The sequence below is a fragment of the Schistocerca piceifrons genome, chromosome 7, assembly GCF_021461385.2.
Source record: "Schistocerca piceifrons isolate TAMUIC-IGC-003096 chromosome 7, iqSchPice1.1, whole genome shotgun sequence".
NCBI classification, from domain to species: Eukaryota; Metazoa; Arthropoda; class Insecta; order Orthoptera; family Acrididae; genus Schistocerca; species Schistocerca piceifrons.
Window position 1 is genome coordinate 476,401,784 of NC_060144.1, and position 19,896 is coordinate 476,421,679.

The following is a 19,896-nucleotide window of genomic DNA, read 5'->3' on the forward strand; positions in this document are numbered from 1 at the left end:
GTTCCAAAGGTTGCCCCTCAGTCTGCAAGATCCGGGCGGTCGCAGAGGATGGGCTTACTGGCAGTTGGGACCTCCAACGTCAGGCGCGTAATGGGGTGCCTTAGGGATATGGCAGCAAGAGAGGGAAAGAAAACCAATGTGCACTCCGTGTGCATACAGGGGGGAGTCATTCCGGATGTGGAAAGGGTCCTACCGGATGCCATGAAGGGTACAGGGTGCTCCCATCTGCAGGTGGTCGCTCATGTCGGCACCAATGATGTGTGTCGCTATGGATTGGAGGAAATACTCTCTGGCTTCCGGCGGCTATCTGATTTGGTGAAGACTGCCAATCTCGCTAGCAGGATGAAAGCAGAGCTCACCATCTGCATCATCGTCGACAGGACTGACTGCGGACCTTTGGTACAGAGCCGAGTGGAGGGTCTGAATCAGAGGCTGAGACGGTTCTGCGACCGTGTGGGCTGCAGATTCCTCCACTTGCGCCATAGTGTGGTGGGGTTTCGGGTTCCGCTGGATAGGTCAGGAGTCCACTACACGCAGCAGCCAGCTACACGGGTAGAAGGGGTTGTGTGGCGTGGACTAGGTGTTTTTTTTTTTTTTTTAGGTTAGATGGCCTCGGGCAAGTACAGAAAGGGCAACAGCCTCAAAGGGTGTGGGGCAAAGTCAGGACATGCGGGGACCAAGCAGCAATCAGTATTGTAATTGTAAACTGTCGAAGCTGCATTGGTAACGTACCTGAACTTCAAGCGGTGATAGAAAGCACAGAAGCTGAAATCGTTGTAGGTAAGGAAAGCTGGCTGAAGCCAGAGATAAATTCTGCCGAAATTTTTACAAAGACACAGACGGTGTTTAGAAAGGATGGATTGCATGCAACTGGTGGTGGTGTGTTTGTCGCTGTTAGTAGTAGTTTATCCTGTAGTGAAGTAGAAGTGGATAGTTCCTGTGAATTATTATGGGTGGATGTTACACTCAACATCCGAGCTAGGTTAATAATTGGCTCCTTTTACCGACCTCCCAACTCAGCAGCATTAGTGGCAGAACAGCTGAGAGAAAATCTGGAATACATTTCACATAAATTTTCTCAGCATGTTATAGCCTTAGGTGGAGATTTCCATTTACCAGATATAGACTGGGACACTTAGATGTTTAGGATGGGTGGAAGGGACAGAGCATCGAGTGATATTATACTGAGTGCACTATCTGAAAATTATCTCGAGCAATTAAACAGAGAACCGACTCGTGGAGATAACATCTTGGACCTACTGATAACAAACAGACCCGAACTTTTCAACTCTGTAAGTGCAGAACAGGGAATCAGTGAACATGTCAAAGTTAGCGTAAGGAGGGCTATGCCTGAAGCGTTCAGTGAATTCGAAAGTAAAATTCTATGTACTGACTTGACAGAAAATCCTAGGAAGTTCTGGGTCTTATGTTAAATCAGTAAGTGGCTCGAAACAGCATATCCAGACACTCTGGGGTGATGATGGCTCTGAAACAGAAGATGACACGCGTTAAGCTGAAATACTAAACATCTTTTTCCAAAGCTGTTTCACAGAGGAAGACCGCACTGCAGTTCCTTCTCTAAATCCTTGCACAAACGAAAAAATGACTAACATCGAAATAAGTATCCAAGGAATAGAAAAGCAACTGGAATCACTCAACAGAGGAAAGTCCACTGGACCTGACGGGATACCAATTCGATTCTACACAGAGTACGTGAAAGAACTTGCCCCCCTTCTAACTGCCGTGTACCGCAAGTCTCTAGAGGAACGGAAGGTTCCAAATGATTGGAAAACAGCACAGGTAGTCCCAGTCTTCAAGAAGGGTCGTCGAGCAGATGCGCAAAACTATAGACCTATATCTCTGACATCGATCTGTTGTAGAATTTTAGAACATGTCTTTTGCTCGTGTATCGTGTCATTTCTGGAAATCCAGAATCTACTCTGTAGGAATCAACATGGATTCTGGAAACAGCGATTGTGTGAGACCCAACTCGCTTTATTTGTTCATGAGACCCAGAAAATATTAGATGCAGGCTCCGAGGTAGATGCTATTTTCCTTGACTTCCGGAAGGCGTTTGATGCATTTCCGCACTGTCACCTGATAAACAAAGTAAGAGCCTATGGAATATCAGACCAGCTGTGTGGCTGGATTGAAGAGTCTTTAGCAAACAGAACACAGCATGTTGTTCTCAATGAAGAGACGTCTACAGGCATTAAAGTAACCTCTGGCATGCCACAGGGGAGTGTTATGGGACCATTGCTTTTCACAATATATATAAATGATCTAGTAGATAGTGTCGGAAGTTCCATACGGCTTTTCGCAGGTGATGCTCTAGTATACAGAGAAGTTGCAGCATTAGAAAATTTTAGCGAAATGCAGGAAGAGATGCAGTGGATAGGCACTTGGTGCAGGGAGTGGAAACTGACCCTTAACATAGACAAATGTAATGTATTGCGAATACATAGAAAGAAGGATCCTTTATTGTATTACTATATGATAGCAGAACAAACACTGGTAGCAGTTACTTCTGTAAAATATCTGGGAGTATGCGTGCGGAACGATTTGAAGTGGAATGATCATATAAAATTAATTCTTGGTAAGGCGGGTACCAGTCCTTAAAAAATGTAGTCCGTCAACAAAGGAGGTGGCTTACAAAACACTCGTTTGACCTATACTTGAGTATTGCTCATCGGTGTGGGATACATACCAGATCGGTTTGACGGAGGAGATAGAGAAGATCCAAAGAAGAGCGGCGCGTTTCGTCACAGGGTTATTTGGTAAGCGTGATAGCATTACAGAGATGTTTAGCAAACTCAAGTGGCAGACTCTGCAAGAGAGGCACCCTGGATCACGGTGTAGCTTACTGTCCAGGCTTCGAGAGGGTGCGTTTCTGGATGAGGTATCGAATATATTGCTTCCCCCTACTTATACCTCCTCAGGAGATCACGAATGTAAAATTAGAGAGATTCGAGCGCGCACGGAGGATTTCTGGCAGTCGTTCTTTCCGCGAACCCGACTGGAACAGGAAAGGGAGGTAATGACAGTGGCACGTAAAGTGCCCTCCGCCACACACCGTTGGGTGGCTTGTGGAGTATAAATGTAGATGTACTGTCGTTTCTTGTTAACAATATTATGTTATTCCCATGAACAAGCAGCTTTCACTCAGTTAATACTCGGCAGGAATCTAACCTGCATTTGGATCGGTCTTCCTTAACTCTTTTGCAGAAAGGTGTGCAATATAGTGCTGCATCCATTTTCAATAAGGTACCACTCAGATTCAAAAATATTAGCAGTAATCCATGCACTGTCAAATCGAAACTGAAGAGTTTCCTCATGGGTCACTTCTTCTATTCTGTCGAGGAGTTCCTTGAAAAATTAAGCTGAATCTTGTTGTATTGTTGATTGCGTTTACTTAAACTTATGGCTTGACTTTTTTCGGTTTCATAAACATTTTATTTTTATCTGTTATTATTCACACTGGATTCGCATTCGGGAGGACGACGGTTCAATCCTGTCTCCAGCCATCCTGATTTAGGTTTTCCGTGATTTCCCTAAATCGTTTCAGGCAAATGCCGGGATGGTTCCTTTGAAAGGGCACGGCCGATTACCTTCTCCATCCTTCCCTAACCCGAGCTTGCACTCCGTCTCTAATGACCTAGTTGTCGACGGGACGTTAAAAAACACTAACCTAACCTATCGGTTATTACTTTTATGTTGTAATTTTATGTACTGACATGTACCATGACCTTGGAGTTTTGCTCCTCAATTTGGTCCTAGGAACTTGACATGTAAAAAAAGACTTTTGAGCCCATGATTTTCTGTATGCTCATATTTTGATCACTAGGCAGCGGTGCAGAACTGTATCGAATGCCCTGTATCTACTGCTGTCTGACTGTCGTGTATGAACAGACAGAGTTGGATTTCACAAAATCATTGTTTTTTGAACCCACATGGACTCCTACAGTGGAGATTTTTGGTCTCCAGAAATACCATAATTCGTAAGTATAAAACACGTTCCAAAATTTTACAGCAGAATATCATCACGTATAGAGGCTTGTAGTTTTGTGTGTCTGGTGGACCCTTCTTGAAAACAAGTATGACCTGTGTTTTTTTCTAATCATTACAAACTTTTCGCTCCTCCGGAGACCTATTAGACCTGTGGTACACTGCTGCTAGAAGAGGGGAAAGTTCTTTCACATAGTCTGTCTAGAACTGTACCAATATCTAGTCATGTCCAATGACCTTTCCTCTGTTGAGCAAGTTCAGTTACTTTTCTATCCCGTGGACTCTTATTTTGGTGTCTTTCATTTTGTCATTTGTGCAGAGATTTGAAACAGGTACAACAGTATGATCTTTCTCTGGGAAGCAGCCTTGTAAAATATGTTTAGTATTTGGGCCTTTTCTATGTCATCCTCCATTTCAATGTCATTATCATCCCATAGATTCTTAGGTAGAATTTTACTTTTGAATTGGTTGAACACTTTACACGTGGCTCCTCTTACACTAATTTTGGTTTCGTTTAGTTTTTGTTTGTCTGTGGGGCTTTAGATACATTTGCATTTGCAGTGAAACTCTCTTTGCTTTTGTAGTAACTTTTTAACATGGCTGTTGAACCACGGTGGGTCTCATCCATCCCTCACAACTTTGCTGGACACTTACCTGTTTAAGGTCTGGACACTTACCTGTTTAAGGTGTACTGAACTTTTTTCATTAAAAACCCAACATTTATTGCTTCAGATGAAATGTTTGTACCACTCAGTTAATCTTAAATGTTTCTTTTCGCTCTTGCTTAGGGGAAAGATATTCCTACTTTCCTTTGTATTCTTAGTAAAGCCATATTCAGATATGCTGGAATGGCTTTTTGATCTGAGTCCTTGTCCTACAGCACGCTGAAAGAAACTGGCTGTAGTGGTCTGTGTGCTCATTTAAATCAGACCACAAGTAGTGTTTGCACCTGCACGAATGTAGTGGTGGCCGAAGGCGGGACTCGCTTCTAGATAGCAATGGCTCACCCTCTGTCAGACATATCGGAGTCAGACTGTCTGGCGAGCCTTCCTGGCATGCTGTGGCTGGTGATGTTGTTGTTAATCTCTTTGGTGGATTGGCTGAGGTAGAGGTAGGAAGATGGTGCTGCAGCTGCTCGGACTGTCTTGATTCTCATATCTGGCTACAACGTGAAGTGGCAGTCACTGCAGGAAGGAATACGGTGTCACAATAATGTTGACTGGTAAGTGTCCCGTGTTCAAAGATTTGGAGGTCAGTATGCCCATGCAACATTATGCCTCCCCACACCATAAAGCCTGGACCACCAAACTGATGATGTTCAACAATGTTCCTGGGTGCATTGTCCTGATGCTCTTGGTATGATCGCAAATAGTGCCGCTGATGTGCGGTTGCCTGTAGAACACAACATGCTGTCCATTGGCTGAAGAGATCACCCCCCGTGCAGTAGCTGTGCCTTGGCGGACTGAGAGATTGTGTGCCTTGTAGTCCTGTTAAATGTGATTGCAACTGCACCTACTGTTTGATGTGAGGCCTATCTTGCGTGGTGCACAATGTAGCAATCATTTGCTGCTGATAGTTTACTGTGGTCGGCACCTCCTCCCCCTCAGGCAGCAGTGCCTGTGGTTCAGAACACTTTCCCTGCACGTGAAACAATTGCTGTGAGCAATACCTCATCACACTTCATCCTTCTTCCAGTTTCCCTATGATTCTTTCCCAAGTGAAGTCATTCAAATGTTATCTCCAGGCCATGTTGTAATGAAGAAAGCCACCACAATGCAGTGTAACTGCTCACTGATTGAACACACTGTCTTTTCTTGTTGTTTCAACTGTCTTTTGTTACGGGGTCAGCCCCATTTGGTGCTACAGTCACACTGACCTCATGCCATGTGATGTCCAACTTTCTGTGCACAACTGGGAGACTTCTGACATGTTCCCACACTTCTTCATTGTCCTGAATAGTTAACGTATTATAAAACATATTGTGTTACTTTACCTAGTTTGTCCAAATGTTTTGCAGAGAAATGTAATTATAGAAGTGTGTTTACAGTTAACATTGTTACTTCATAGGCAAGTAAAAGGAATCTTCAAACTAGATGAGTAAAATTAGCACAACTAATGACATATTCCCAGTTTTTTGTTTAATCTAACATGTAAGCTTTGTGAATACCTTTGGAACAGAGTACATAACTCCACCCTGAACCATTGACAAGAGGGAAACTTGTTGGTGAGTGCTTTTTTTGTGTCTTGTATTGTGATTGAAAAAATCGCAGTTCAGGTGACACAGTGTTTTATGGTTTTATCATCAGAAGCATGTACGATTAAAGAGTAAATGTACTGGGAAGTGAGTGGAAAAATTACAAGACTCTTTAAGAATTCTCTGCAAGAAATTTGGTAATTTTGCTTGCACAACAGGGGGGTCACTATCATTCTTGCCCCTCCTTTCTTTCAAATTCCCCAACTAATCTGTCACTTTTGAACAAATATAAAAGGTCTGAAAATCTGAAAGTTTTTTCTAATTTTAAGTGTTTCTACCAACAGTACTTGAAATTACACCTCCAAAAGCTAAGAGCTGGCCGGTCTTTGTTTCCGTGTAATTGAGCAATTGTGTCAATCGGATTTTGATACTTAGCTGAATACTGCTGTGGTCGGGTTGGTTGGTGTTAGCTGGTCAGGATGTTAGACTCATTTCCAGGTGGTTCTGAGTTCAATTCCTTATTTGGCTGCCATACCTATTTAGGTTTTCTATGATTTAATGAAATCAAAAAGTCAAATGCAAGCAATGCTCTTTCACAGTTGCTTCCTTCCTTCATTTAGGTCTATTCCAAAATAGTGCTCTGTGGATATTAATGTTGACAGAAAGTAATTGTAATTTTTTTTCCAGATATTTCTGTTATCAAAGAAAAATACTGTGCTAACAGTTCTTTTTGATCTAGAGCATTATACAGGGTGAGTCAAAAAGGACTTTACGACTTTGGAATGGTATAGAATTTTTTTGAGATAATTTGCAGAATTGGTAGATGTGTCATTTTGTAGCAAGCAACATCAAGTGTAATTCATGTAGTGCACCAGCACCGCTTTCTGCCACCAGAAGCACCAGGATACTGCACAGTTAAAATGGCTACTTTTACTTGTGCAGAGCATGCTCACTGTGTTTTGACAGCACTGGGTTTCTTTCTCTGTGGTTTAATTAAAGACCATGTGTATGTTTCTTCCCTACCAAACAGTTTAACCGACCTGAGAAATCAAATCTAAGTTGCTGTTGCACAAATTGTGCCCAGTTTGCTGCAAAAAATGTGGGAAGAAATTGATTACTGGTGGTATGTTTGCAGCCTCACAAGTGGTAGTCACATTGAACCAACATGACACTTGACACTTTTTGTGAAACTTGAGGTAGTTTGCTACAAAATGACTCATCTACCGATTCTGTAAGTTATCTCAATAAATTTCTATATCATTCCAAAGTTGTATATTCGATTATGACACACTCTGCATTGCAGTGAAAATGCTTAATCCTTTTGCCTGACGTTGCTCTTCTTGGTGAGCATTTTCAAGAACCACATCGATATTCTTTATTGTTTACACTCTATTGATTGTTCTTTATTGTTTACACTCTATTGATTGCAGCTTCCCAATTTACAATATGGAAATTTCAACATATTTTAATTTTTTTATTTTACAGGAGTAGAAGTCATGCAGCAGCTCGTCAGCAATTACTAACACTCAAGAAAGATGATGCAGCTGTGAGTAATATTCGCCGACAAGCACCACAACGAAGTGCCCAGAAATTTCCTGCAGAAGATGTAACTGACAAAACAAGACCATATGGGTGTCCAGATTGTGGAAAGGCATTTGTGTCTTCATCAAAATTAACCATACATAGGAGGATACATACTGGTGAAAAGCCATATGCATGCATAGAATGTGGTAAAACATTTGTGTCTTCCTCGCAGCTGAGCGTTCACTTCAAAACTCACACTGGTGAGAAACCATATAAATGCATAGAGTGCGGCAAGCGTTTTATTTCATCATCCCAGTTAACAGTTCACATACGTTCACATACTGGTGAGAAACCATTTCCTTGTAAGTTGTGTGGTAAAGCATTTGTTTCATCATCCCACTTGACTGTCCATATGCGGATCCATACCGGTGAAGAACCATTTTCTTGTGCACACTGTGGCCAGAAGTTTGCACGTTCCACAAGCTTGGTAGTACATTTACGAAAGCACACGGGCGAAAAACCTTTTTCTTGTCATGAATGTGGGAAAACATTTGTTACATCATCTCATCTCACAGTCCACAGGAGAGTCCACACTGGAGAGAGACCATTCTCGTGCGAACAATGTGGAAAGGCATTCTCTCAGTCATCTCAACTAAAATCTCATTATAGAAAACATTCAGGTGAGAAACCTTTCAGCTGCAGCATTTGTGGGAAACTATTTGCCCATTCATCACATCTAACATCTCACATTAGAGTGCATTCAGGGGAAAGGCTTTTGTATTGCCCTGTCTGCCAAATGAAATTCACATCACAGTCTCACCTGGCACGTCATCTTCCTTCTCATTCCAGAGATAGGCCATTTAAATGTGAAGTATGTGGCAAGGGTTTCAAGCATAAGTCTAATATGGCAAGGCATGTTATGAACCACTCAGTCCACACTGATTCTTTATGGCAAGGTTTGTTGCCAGTTACAGAGACAACCCAGGACATTCAAAGTGACTGCGCACATGTCAGTGAATGTTCAGTGGACAGCTGAGTGCCACACATGCAAAACAGTGTATCAAACACACAGTAATTTGTGCAGAACTGATATATTCCAGCATCACAGTTAGAAAGTATCTGTCAGTAATCATTTGCTGTCAGTGACATCATAAATAGCTTAGTGAAACTCTGAAAAATAAAACTCAGTAACGAAGGTTTTATTTGTCTCCAGAGCATAATGAGCATTGTTTTCAGGTTTTATTATTTGTAAGTACCTGTGCCTTTGTGTATCTGTTTGTAATGTATTCTGAATGATTTGTTACTCAAGAGTTGAACTTTGTGCACAATGTAAAAAGTATAAAAATGAATCCTTGATTAATTCCATTTGAGAAGTGAAAAGAAGACTGTTAAAAATAGATGCAATAATATGCTATGGTATTTAACTTGAGATAGGTTTTGTGTTATAAATGTCAAAGAGCATATGTTTTTATACAATGTAACATATCATTTGACTTTACAAACTGTAAGCAGTCATGACTATCCTTCTACTGACTGATGTATTACATTTTCTGTATCTAGTTTTATGTGGCTGCTGCAGATGTGGTAGGTGTTGGTGGGAGAGGTAGTAAGTCTCAAGTGTATTGAGCTTCCTATAGGCATTTATATTGAAATACATAATAATTTGAAAGGGAAACTTGTAATAATGATTTAGAGAAGTAAGAACTATTTCAATGAGCTAGGTGAAATTCTTATGAACTATTTGTGTGAAAAATTTTGTTGTTTTGGAATAATGCTATATTGTTATTATTATTGAAGTTTTCTGTCACAAAAAAATATGCAATTTTAATGCGGAGCTGATAGGAACAAAATACCAGTTATCTTCACAATCACATACATTATTAATGTTTTTATGAGGAATTTTCCAAATTAGGCCACAAAGACTGTTTCTTACAAACTATAAAATTCAAGTGGTGAAATCTGACAAGATTCGTAGAGAGAATATCTCTCTCTTATATAGTAGTAAAATTAAATATATGTTATGAATGGTGGCCCTTTTTAGGAACTGTTTGGTAGGATGTAATAGCACACAGAAGGTAGGTGTTGGGGAGGGGGAATAATGGAACAGGAGTGTGTTACTTTTAACACAGACATAGCATATAACAGTCAATAGCCATATAAAATGCCCTGGGCCTCCTCACCTGATGAAACAGAGAAATCGCAGTGATGGGAAGAAAGAACAGAGAGAATATACACAAATCAAACAAAACATTAAGAGATAAAACATTAATTTTCTGGAGTATGTTGTTAAAAACTGCCAGGTTGAAATACAAAATAAAAAGTTTGTAAAAATTAATATTAGGTTAGGGGAAATAGCAATAATATTGGGAAATGGTGGTTGGCCAGTACTTATTATCTCACAGGAATGCTGATGCTTTTCAGTAGAAAATAATAGTGTACAGAGACTGGCATTTCACTCAAAAAGCTCTAATAAGATACAGTTATATAAAAATGAAAAAGGGAACCTATGACTAGTACATGGATGTGTGGCATGGAGAGTGTTTACTAGCTATTGAGCTACCACTCTTTTTAGTTTAAATACCACTTTTACAGACACACCCAAACACATCCACCTACAGCTATGATGAAATAGTTGCGTGTTGCCGCAACTGCAGGTGAAAATCTTGGGTGTTGAAAGTGTGAACCAGAGAAGAGCAGTAGTCAAAAGCTGGAGGAAACGAAATCTGTGCTGTTAAATGTCTATATTCCATGCATTAATCAGATACAAATGGATAGCTGCCTTGCTTTATTTTTGTTTGTTGTCTCCATACTGAAATTCTTGTCGTCATAATTTGATGTTTGAATTTGTGCAAGAATTTGAAGGTTTGTAATAATTGATGTCTATCAGGATCCATCAGATGCTTTGTGGAAACGTCTTAAATTACAGTCACCACATAGAATAGTAGGAAAAAATGAGGTTGTAATAAAATATTATTATTTTATATATGTAAAAAATCAGTGGGTAAGAAAAACTATTGCAGTAAACAAGTACATACCAAGTTTAAATTGTAATAGCTGGTAAAATGAAGTGGGAATTGTTACTCTGTACACAGACATGTCAAAAATGTGAACATAACTTGGTCAGTGTGACTCATGTTTTCCTGATATATATTAGTGATGTACTGCATTACAGATAAAAAGAGAGCAATATAAGCGTTGTGACTTGTGAAGACTTTTTTAGGATATTCACTAGAACTGTCATTTCTCAGACAGTCAAATGTTGTAGCAATCAATTTTCACACTAAAGAGTTATAATAAAATTTTTGTTTTATAATGATGCATGTGAATTGCTGAATACTTAAGACTGTTCCTTCTCCTTTTTGGTGGTTAAATGTGTGGTACTTAAATTAGCAAACTATTTTGTCACTAAGTAGTCTCTTCAGAAACCAACAGACCCTCTACTGCTTCATAGCTCTTCTGGTTGTTACATACGTGCCCAGCACAGTTCAAGTTATTGCATGCATCTGATACTATTTGCTTGACTTCCATTTAGAAGTCCATGATTATCCTCAGATTTTATTGCAACACAGCCTTAAGTAAAAAATGTATACGGATTACAGTAATGTGCATGGATGAAACATGTAGCAACTTGACACAAATAGTTGAAAATTGTACTCATCTAGTAGAAACATGCAATACTTGAAATGAAATATTTACATGGTTTTAGTACCATCATAAGATTGCTGTAGGGCAGTCCCTGGAGAGACTCAGGTAGAGTTATATAAGTAAATGACTGTAGAACACCACCTTATAATTTTTAAAATTCATAACCTGTTGTAGTAACAGATCTGTTCATTCTGGTTTCCGTTGAGAGGACAAGTGCGATGTCACTGTGATAAGACACTTTGTTGATATTTGGGAGGATGGTGGTTCAAATCCACACCCCAGCACCCTGATATACGTCTCTTGTTGTTTCCTTAAATCACTTCAGGCAATACCAAGATGCTTCCTTCGAAAAAGATTTAGTTAGTTACATGTTCCATGGATCATTTTGCATGTAAATAGTAATGATGCAGAACGAGTCATTTTACATTCACACTGTGAATTAATTTGTATGTATGGCTGTATTCTGAATATCTCTATGTTCTTTATTTTCCTTTTCTCTGCAAATAGAAAAATGATATACAGATGTAATTTAATAATTCCTGCCCACCTAGTTGTACACATTACAATAATAGAGATTCTCATACAGATTAGGAGGAGTTGTTAAGGAGAGACTTTCTCAGTTTCTTTTCAAATTTTACTTTGCTGTCTGTCAGACATTTTATATCAAATACTAACAAAGAGATAGAGGGGCTGGCCAGTACTTACCTCAGCTCAGTACAGCCGATAGATACACAAAAAACGGAACCAAAATTTACATTCCTAGCTTTCGGAACAAATGTTCCTTCATCAGGGAGGAGAGAGCGGAAAGAAAGGGAAGAAGGGAAAGTAGATTCAGTTACTCACAACCCAGGTTATGAAGCAACAGGGAAAGGAAAACAGGGAGGGTAGCAAGGATGGAGGCATGGTTGTCAGAGGGAAGCCAAAGATATTCTACTGTAAATACTGTGCCAGCTTCAAACCAAAGAGGATGCATACAGAAGTAAAGAGGTATATAGTATAAAGATAAACACAACTATGTAGGATGAAAAGATGCGTGAATGGCTAAAGAGGAAAGAGGAGAAGACTGAAGAGTAAATGGGAGTGAGGTGGTTTAACGTAGGTTCAGTCCAGGGGGATGGCGGGATGAAAGGATGTGTTGGAGTGCAAGTTCCCATCTCCGCAGTTCAGAGGGACTGGTGTTGGGTGGGAGAAGCCAAATGGCACATACAGTGTAGCAGGTTCCTAGGTCCCTAGAATTATGCTGGAGGGCATGCTTCGCTACTGGGTATTGGACATCTCCTAGGCGGACAGATCGTCTGTGTCCGTTCATGCGCTCAGCCAGTTTAGTTGTTGTCATACCGATGTAAAAGGCTGTGCAGTGCAGGCATGTCAGTTGATAGATGACATGTGTAGTTTCACATGTGGCCCTGCCTTGAATTGTGTATGTTTTACCAGTAGCGGGGCTGGAGTAGGTGGTTGTGGGGGGATGCATGGGGCAGGTTTTGCAGCGGGGTCGGTTACAGGGGTAGGAACCGCTGGGTAGGAACCGCTGGGTAGAGAAGGTAGTCTGGGGATATTGTAGGGTTTAACAAGGATGTTATGGAGGTTAGGGGGGCGACGAAAGGCAACTCTGGGTGGTGTGGGGAGAATTTTGTCAAGTGATGATCTCATTTCAGGGGTTGACTTGAGAAAGTCATATCCCTGGCGGAGTAATTTGTTGATGTTTTCGAGGCCAGGATAATATTGGGTGACAAGGGGGATGCTTCTATGTAGTCTGGGGATAGGAACATTGTTGTTGGACGGGGAGGAATGTATTGCTCGGGAGATCTGTTTGTGGACAAGGTCTGCAGGATAGTTGCGGGAGAGGAAAGCACTGGTTAGGTTATTGGTGTAATTGTTGAGGGATTCGTCACTGGAGCAGATACGTTTGCCACGAATACCTAGGCTGTAGGGAAGGGAGCGTTTGATGTGGAATGGATGGCAGCTATCAAAGTGAAGGTAATGTTGTTTGTTTGTGGGTTTGGTATGGACAGAGGTGTGCATGTGAGCTTCAACAAGATGAAGGTCAACATCCAGGAAGGTGGCTTGGGTTTTGGAGAAGGACCAGGTGAAATTCAGATTCGAAAAGGAGTTGAGGTTATGGAGGAAATTAAGGAGTGTTTCTTCACCATGAGTCCAGACCACAAAGATGTCATCTATAAACCTATACCAGGCCAGGGGAAGCAGCTGTTGGGTCTTCAGGAAAGCCTCCTCCATGCGGCCCATGAAGAGGTTGGCATAGGACAGAGCCATCCTGGATCCCATGGCCGTTCCCCTGATTTGCCTGTAGGTCTGGCCTTCAAAAATGAAGTAATTATGGGTAAGGATGAAATTGGTAAGTGTGATAAGGAACGAGGTTTTTGGAAGATCTTCAGGTGGGCGTTGGGAGAGGTAGTGCTCAAGGGCAGAGAGACCATGGGTATGTGGGATGTTTGTGTAAAGGGATGTAGCATCTATGGTGACAAGAAAGGTTTCAGGTGGGAGAGGAGTGGGAATGGATTTGAGGCGTTCTAGGAAGTGGTTTGTGTCTTTGATGTAGGATGGGAGTCTGCGGGTGATAGGTTGGAGGTGTTGGTCTACCAGAGCTGAGATATGTTCTGTTGGGGCTTTGAAGCCTGCCACAATGGGACGGCCAAGATGGTTCTCTTTGTGGATTTTGGGTAATAGGTAGAAGGTAGGGGTACGTGGCTCAAGTGGAGTGAGTAAGTCTATGGAAGCCGTTGTGAGGCCTTGTGAGGGACCTTGGATTTTTATTTATTTAACATTCCATAGTTTTAACGTTCGTTATTGGCTGTTTTCCAGCCAACAATCACTGCCAACAATCTCTTCCACACCTACCAGTATCATCCATTTCCGTCGATTTTGTGTTGCTGGCGATATTTTTGTGCCATTGGCTATCTTTCTCTGCCACAGGATAATTTTTTTGGGACATTTCTGCGGCACGCACGATCTTTTTTGCGGCACGCGTGATCTTTCTTTCGCCACTCGCTATCTCTGTTTTTGAGCAACGTGTGTTCTTTTCCCCTGATCTGGACATACTTGCTTGGTCTGGTCAACTTTTTCCGTATTTTTCTTATTTAGTGGTCTTCCTTTGGTATTGAACATTACCAACACAATTTCTTTCTTTCTCGTCCTTCCCTCCGTGTTTTATTCCTTCTTATGATTACTATTTTAACTTTAGTTATTTAATTTGCCTACCCACCAGTTACCCACTATGTACCCTAATCCTATACCACATTATTTACATTCATTCCGGAAACATGCATTCACCGTAGCCAAACTGCAATCCCACATACTTTTCCTCCAGTCCTGCTTAACCTTTGGAATTACCCCTAAAGGACTTACCTTAAAAGTTCCCATCTCTGGGTGAAATTCCTCCTTCCACCAGTCTCTCCTGGACTTCCAGAACCTTCAATCCTTAGCCCTTACCCAACTTGTCCTGAATCTCTACACTACTTCATGTAACCACCACTCCCAACAGCTCCTATCTCTCTTCAAAGTCCTCCACCTCTCAAACCCTTCCTTGGAGAACACACTCAGGAACATCATCCTAGAAGCCAGCTGCAAACTTGAGTTCCATGCCACACACCACCTGAAAAAACTATCCACAGTGCTAGTGCAACACCTAAGAAGTGGGGTCCCTCTCCCTATCCCTCACAAACACCAACCACAACAGAACCTTCAACAAACCTCCCTCATAGCCAACAAACCTAGCCTAGCCACCCTACTCAATCTCCCCATCCCAGCACATACCCCACACAGACCAAATCTCAACTATACCCACAGTCAAATGCCACATATCACCAGTCCCAATTCAGTTCTAAACCTCTCATCCAGATGCCTCTCTCCTCCAGAGACATCTGTTCTATCAAAAGGCTTAACCTTTAGCCCCACGCCTAAATTCAAGCACACTGCCCTGGTTAAAGATCTCCTCTCATTCACCCGGAACCTCAACTGGAAATATCACTTCACTACCCAAACACAGCCCCCAAATACTAGACCCAGTGTTGAACCCTGTCTAGAACAGTTCCGACCGCCTTCTCAAAGGGATCCTCCTCCCCTCCCCCAAAACCATCCCTTGCAGACATTTCAGGAATTCCTCACATCCAGTGTTGCCTCCCAGTCCTTCTTGAAGAACATCCCGACAACCCCAACATCACCCCAGCTGAATCCCGTGCCATTAAGGAGCTGAAAATAGACCGCTCTATTGTCATCCTCCCGGCGGATAAAGGCTCCACAACTGTCGTACTTGACCGTGTGGAGTATGTGGCAGAAGGACTGCGTCAACTCTCCGACACCTCAACCTACAAAGCTGTTACCCAGGATCCCATTCCCTCCATCCAGACTGAGCTGCAGAAAATCCTAAAAATCCAAGGTCCCACACAAGGCCTCACAACGGCTTCCATAGACTTACTCACTCCACCTGAGCCACGTACCCCTACCTTCTACCTATTACCCAAAATCCACAAAGAGAACCATCCTGGCCGTCCCATTGTGGCAGGCTTCAAAGCCCCAACAGAACATATCTCAGCTCTGGTAGACTAACACCTCCAACCTATCACCCGCAGACTCCCATCCTACATCAAAGACACAAACCACTTCCTAGAACGCCTCAAATCCATTCCCACTCCTCTCCCACCTGAAACCTTTCTTGTCACCATAGATGCTACATCCCTTTACACAAACATCCCACATACCCATGGTCTCTCTGCCCTTGAGCACTACCTCTCCCAACGCCCACCTGAAGATCTTCCAAAAACCTCGTTCCTTATCACACTTACCAATTTCATCCTCACCCATAATTACTTCACTTTTGAAGGCCAGACCTACAAGCAAATCAGGGGAACGGCCATGGGATCCAGGATGGCTCTGTCCTATGCCAACCTCTTCATGGGCCACATGGAGGAGGCTTTCCTGAAGACCCAACAGCTGCTTCCCCTGGCCTGGTATATGTCTATAGATGACATCTTTGTGGTCTGGACTCATGGTGAAGAAACACTCCTTAATTTCCTCCATAACCTCAACTCCTTTTCGAATCTGAATTTCACCTGGTCCTTCTCCAAAACCCAAGCCACCTTCCTGGATGTTGACCTTCATCTTGTTGAAGCTCACATCCACACCTCTGTCCATACCAAACCCACAAACAAACAACAGTACCTTCACTTTGATAGCTGCCATCCATTCCACATCAAACGCTCCCTTCCCTACAGCCTAGGTATTCGTGGCAAACGTATCTGCTCCAGTGACGAATCCCTCAACAATTACACCAATAACCTAACCAGTGCTTTCCTCTCCCGCAACTATCCTGCAGACCTTGTCCACAAACAGATCTCCCGAGCAATACATTCCTCCCCGTCCAACAACAATGTTCCTATCCCCAGACCACACAGAAGCATCCCCCTTGTCACCCAATATTATCGTGGCCTCGAAAACATCAACAAATTACTCCGCCAGGGATATGACTTTCTCAAGTCAACCCCTGAAATGAGATCATCCCTTGACAAAATTCTCCCCACACCACCCAGAGCTGCCTTTCGTCGCCCCCCTAACCTCCATAACATCCTTGTTAAACCCTACAATATCCCCAGACTACCTTCTCTACCCAGCGGTTCCTACCCCTGTAACCGACCCCGCTGCAAAACCTGCCCCATGCATCCCCCCACAACCACCTACTCCAGCCCCGCTACTGGTAAAACATACACAATTCAAGGCAGGGCCACATGTGAAACTACACATGTCATCTATCAACTGACATGCCTGCACTGCACAACCTTTTACATCGGTGTGACAACAACTAAACTGGCTGAGCGCATGAACGGACACAGACGATCTGTCCGCCTAGGAGATGTCCAATACCCAGTAGCGGAGCATGCCCTCCAGCATAATTCTAGGGACCTAGGAACCTGCTACACTCTATGTGCCATTTGGCTTCTCCCACCCAACACCAGTCCCTCTGAACTGCGGAGATGGGAACTTGCACTCCAACACATCCTTTCATCCCGCCACCCCCCTGGACTGAACCTACGTTAAACCACCTCACTCCCATTTACTCTTCAGTCTTCTCCTCTTTCCTCTTTAGCCATTCACGCATCTTTTCATCCTACATCGTTGTGTTTATCTTTATACTATATACCTCTGTACTTCTGTATGCATCCTCTTTGGTTTGAAGCTGGCACAGTACTTACAGTAGAATATCTTTGGCTTCCTTCTGACAACCATGCCTCCATCCTTGCTACCCTCCCTGTTTTCCTTTCCCTGTTGCTTCATAACCTGGGTTGTGAGTAACTGAATCTACTTTCCCTTCTTCCCTTTCTTTCCGCTCTCTCCTCCCTGATGAAGGAACATTTGTTCCGAAAGCTAGGAATGTAAATTTTGGTTCTGTTTTTTGTGTATCTATCGGCTGTACTGAGCTGAGGTAAGTACTGGCCAGCCCCTCTATCTCTTTGTTAGTATTTGTTTCACATCTCATATAGAGATTTTCCATTAATCATTTAGACATTTTATATCAATAGGTAAGTGATCAAACATTTGTGTTGCAGCATTGTGCCAACTTTGTGTGCTAAAGACAACCTTAATATGGAGTAATGAATATCATTTTCCTTCTGGTACTGTAATTATGTACATCATTGTTCCTTTTGAACTGTAGTGGATGCTTTACATCATCATCCAAAAGATCTCACATGTGATATAAGATCTATCATTATAATGTTTACCTGTAACACATGATAACTATGCATAACATAATAAACAGGGAAAGCAGATTACATACGCATAATCTATAAATAGAGAACAAAAATTTTTATAAGTATTTTGTAATTTGAAAATAAATTTAAATTTGTGTAAATTATTGAAAGCAAGTAGAGGTTTCAGTTTACTATCTGAGACAGATATTCATTGACACTGTAGAAGCATCTGTCCATCAGGTATTTTTTTTACTTCATGCTTCGATGCTTCCAGCTCTTTGATTTGGAATGGAAGTGCATTTAAAAGGTTTATTCCTAAGTGGCTCACATGATTCTGTCTTTTAGTTTTTGCTACATATGGAAACTGGAAGTTTCTACAGTGCCTTGTATTTTGATTATCTTAGTTAGAGTTGGTTTGAAGATTATGTGATTTTCACTGATCTTTTCCAGCCATTTTAAAATATATATAGATGGTATTGTTAGTATCTTTAGCTATTTAATAAGGTCTACAGTGTGTTGTGGTTTGCTGTAAATCATGATACCAATAGCTCTTTTTTGTGTAAAAAAAAAGAAGCCCGAAAAACTTATGCTGTAGCTTGAAACTGACTGGAAACAACTAAAGTACACAGCTGTAGCACGTACCTTCGATACATACCTTCGATATTATTCGCAAGACAAAACATGTTGAACTGAGTTTCTGCAAGATACACATCATCTTCATTCCAATTTAAATGTTTGTCAGTCCACATTCCCTGAAACTTTGTAGTACACACTACTTCTATTTAATATAAATGGATAGATAAAAAATCTACTCACCAAGCGGCAGCAGAACACACACATAAAAGAAGGTTATAATTTGGCAAGCTTTCGGAGCCATTGGCTCCTTCTGGCAGAAGGGTTGAAGGGGAAGGAAGAGGGGTGAAGGAAAAAGACTGGAGAGGTCTACGAAAGGGGGTGGAGTTTGGGAAAGTCACCAGAACTGTGAGTCAGGGGAGACTTGCCAGGTGGAATGAGAAGGAAAGACTGATTGTAGGGGACTGCACCAGACGAGATTTGAAAACCTAAGAGCTTAAAGGTGGGAGGCAGGGTAATATGTAAGACAGAGATTACTGCTTAAACATCATGCACACAAGTTAATAAGAGTGAAAAGCTAAGAACATTGCACATAATAGAGGTGGTAGGGGATGACAATAATTATCAGGTAATAAAGTGAAAACTAAAACGGAGTGAAGAAAGGAGTAGTTATTGTGAAGAAATGGTGATACGCTACAAATTAACTTAAATTAATGCCAGGTGGGTGTCAAGAACCAAGGACATGTAGTGTAGTTTCCACCTGTGGAGGTTTGAGGAACTGGTGTCTGGGGGAGAATCCAGATGGCACATGTGGTGAAATAAGCTACAGGTCACGATTGTCATATTGTGGAGCATGCTCTGCAGTGGCATGTCGTGTGTTGCCACTATACACCCTCTGCCTATGCTCATTTATCCTCACTGATAATTTGGTGGTAGTTGTACCAATGTAAAAGGCTGAACAGTATTTACATAACAGCTGGTGTCATTTCAGAGGTGGCTCTCCCTTTGATTGTATACGTGTTGCCAGTTACAGTGCTGGTATAGGTGGTTGTAGGAGGGTGAATAGGGCAAGTCTTGCAGCGGAGACAGTCATAGGGGTAGGAACCATACGGTAGGGAGATGGGCGCAGAAGCAGCATAGGGCCTGACAAGAATAACGGAGATTAGGAGGGCAGCGAAAAGCTATTCTAGGTGTAGTGGGCAAAATCTGACATAATGGATCTCATTTTCAGGACATGGTTTTAGGAAGTCGCAG

The 19,896-nt window shown here is 41.9% G+C and overlaps 1 protein-coding gene across 7 annotated transcripts in view; it reads left to right on the forward strand.

Moving 5' to 3' along the window:
* LOC124805346 (gastrula zinc finger protein XlCGF17.1-like) overlaps window positions 1-11,036 on the forward strand; it is an 84,645-nt gene extending 73,609 nt beyond the window's left edge. For all 7 annotated transcript variants that reach the window (XM_047265867.1, XM_047265870.1, XM_047265866.1 and 4 more), the window contains one exon: window positions 7,685-11,036. In XM_047265867.1, the coding sequence (XP_047121823.1) occupies window positions 7,685-8,759 (1,075 nt within the window). In that variant the 3' untranslated portion in view covers window positions 8,760-11,036. The remainder of the gene's footprint in view (window positions 1-7,684) is intronic.
* The last annotated feature ends 8,860 nt before the right edge of the window (window positions 11,037-19,896 follow it).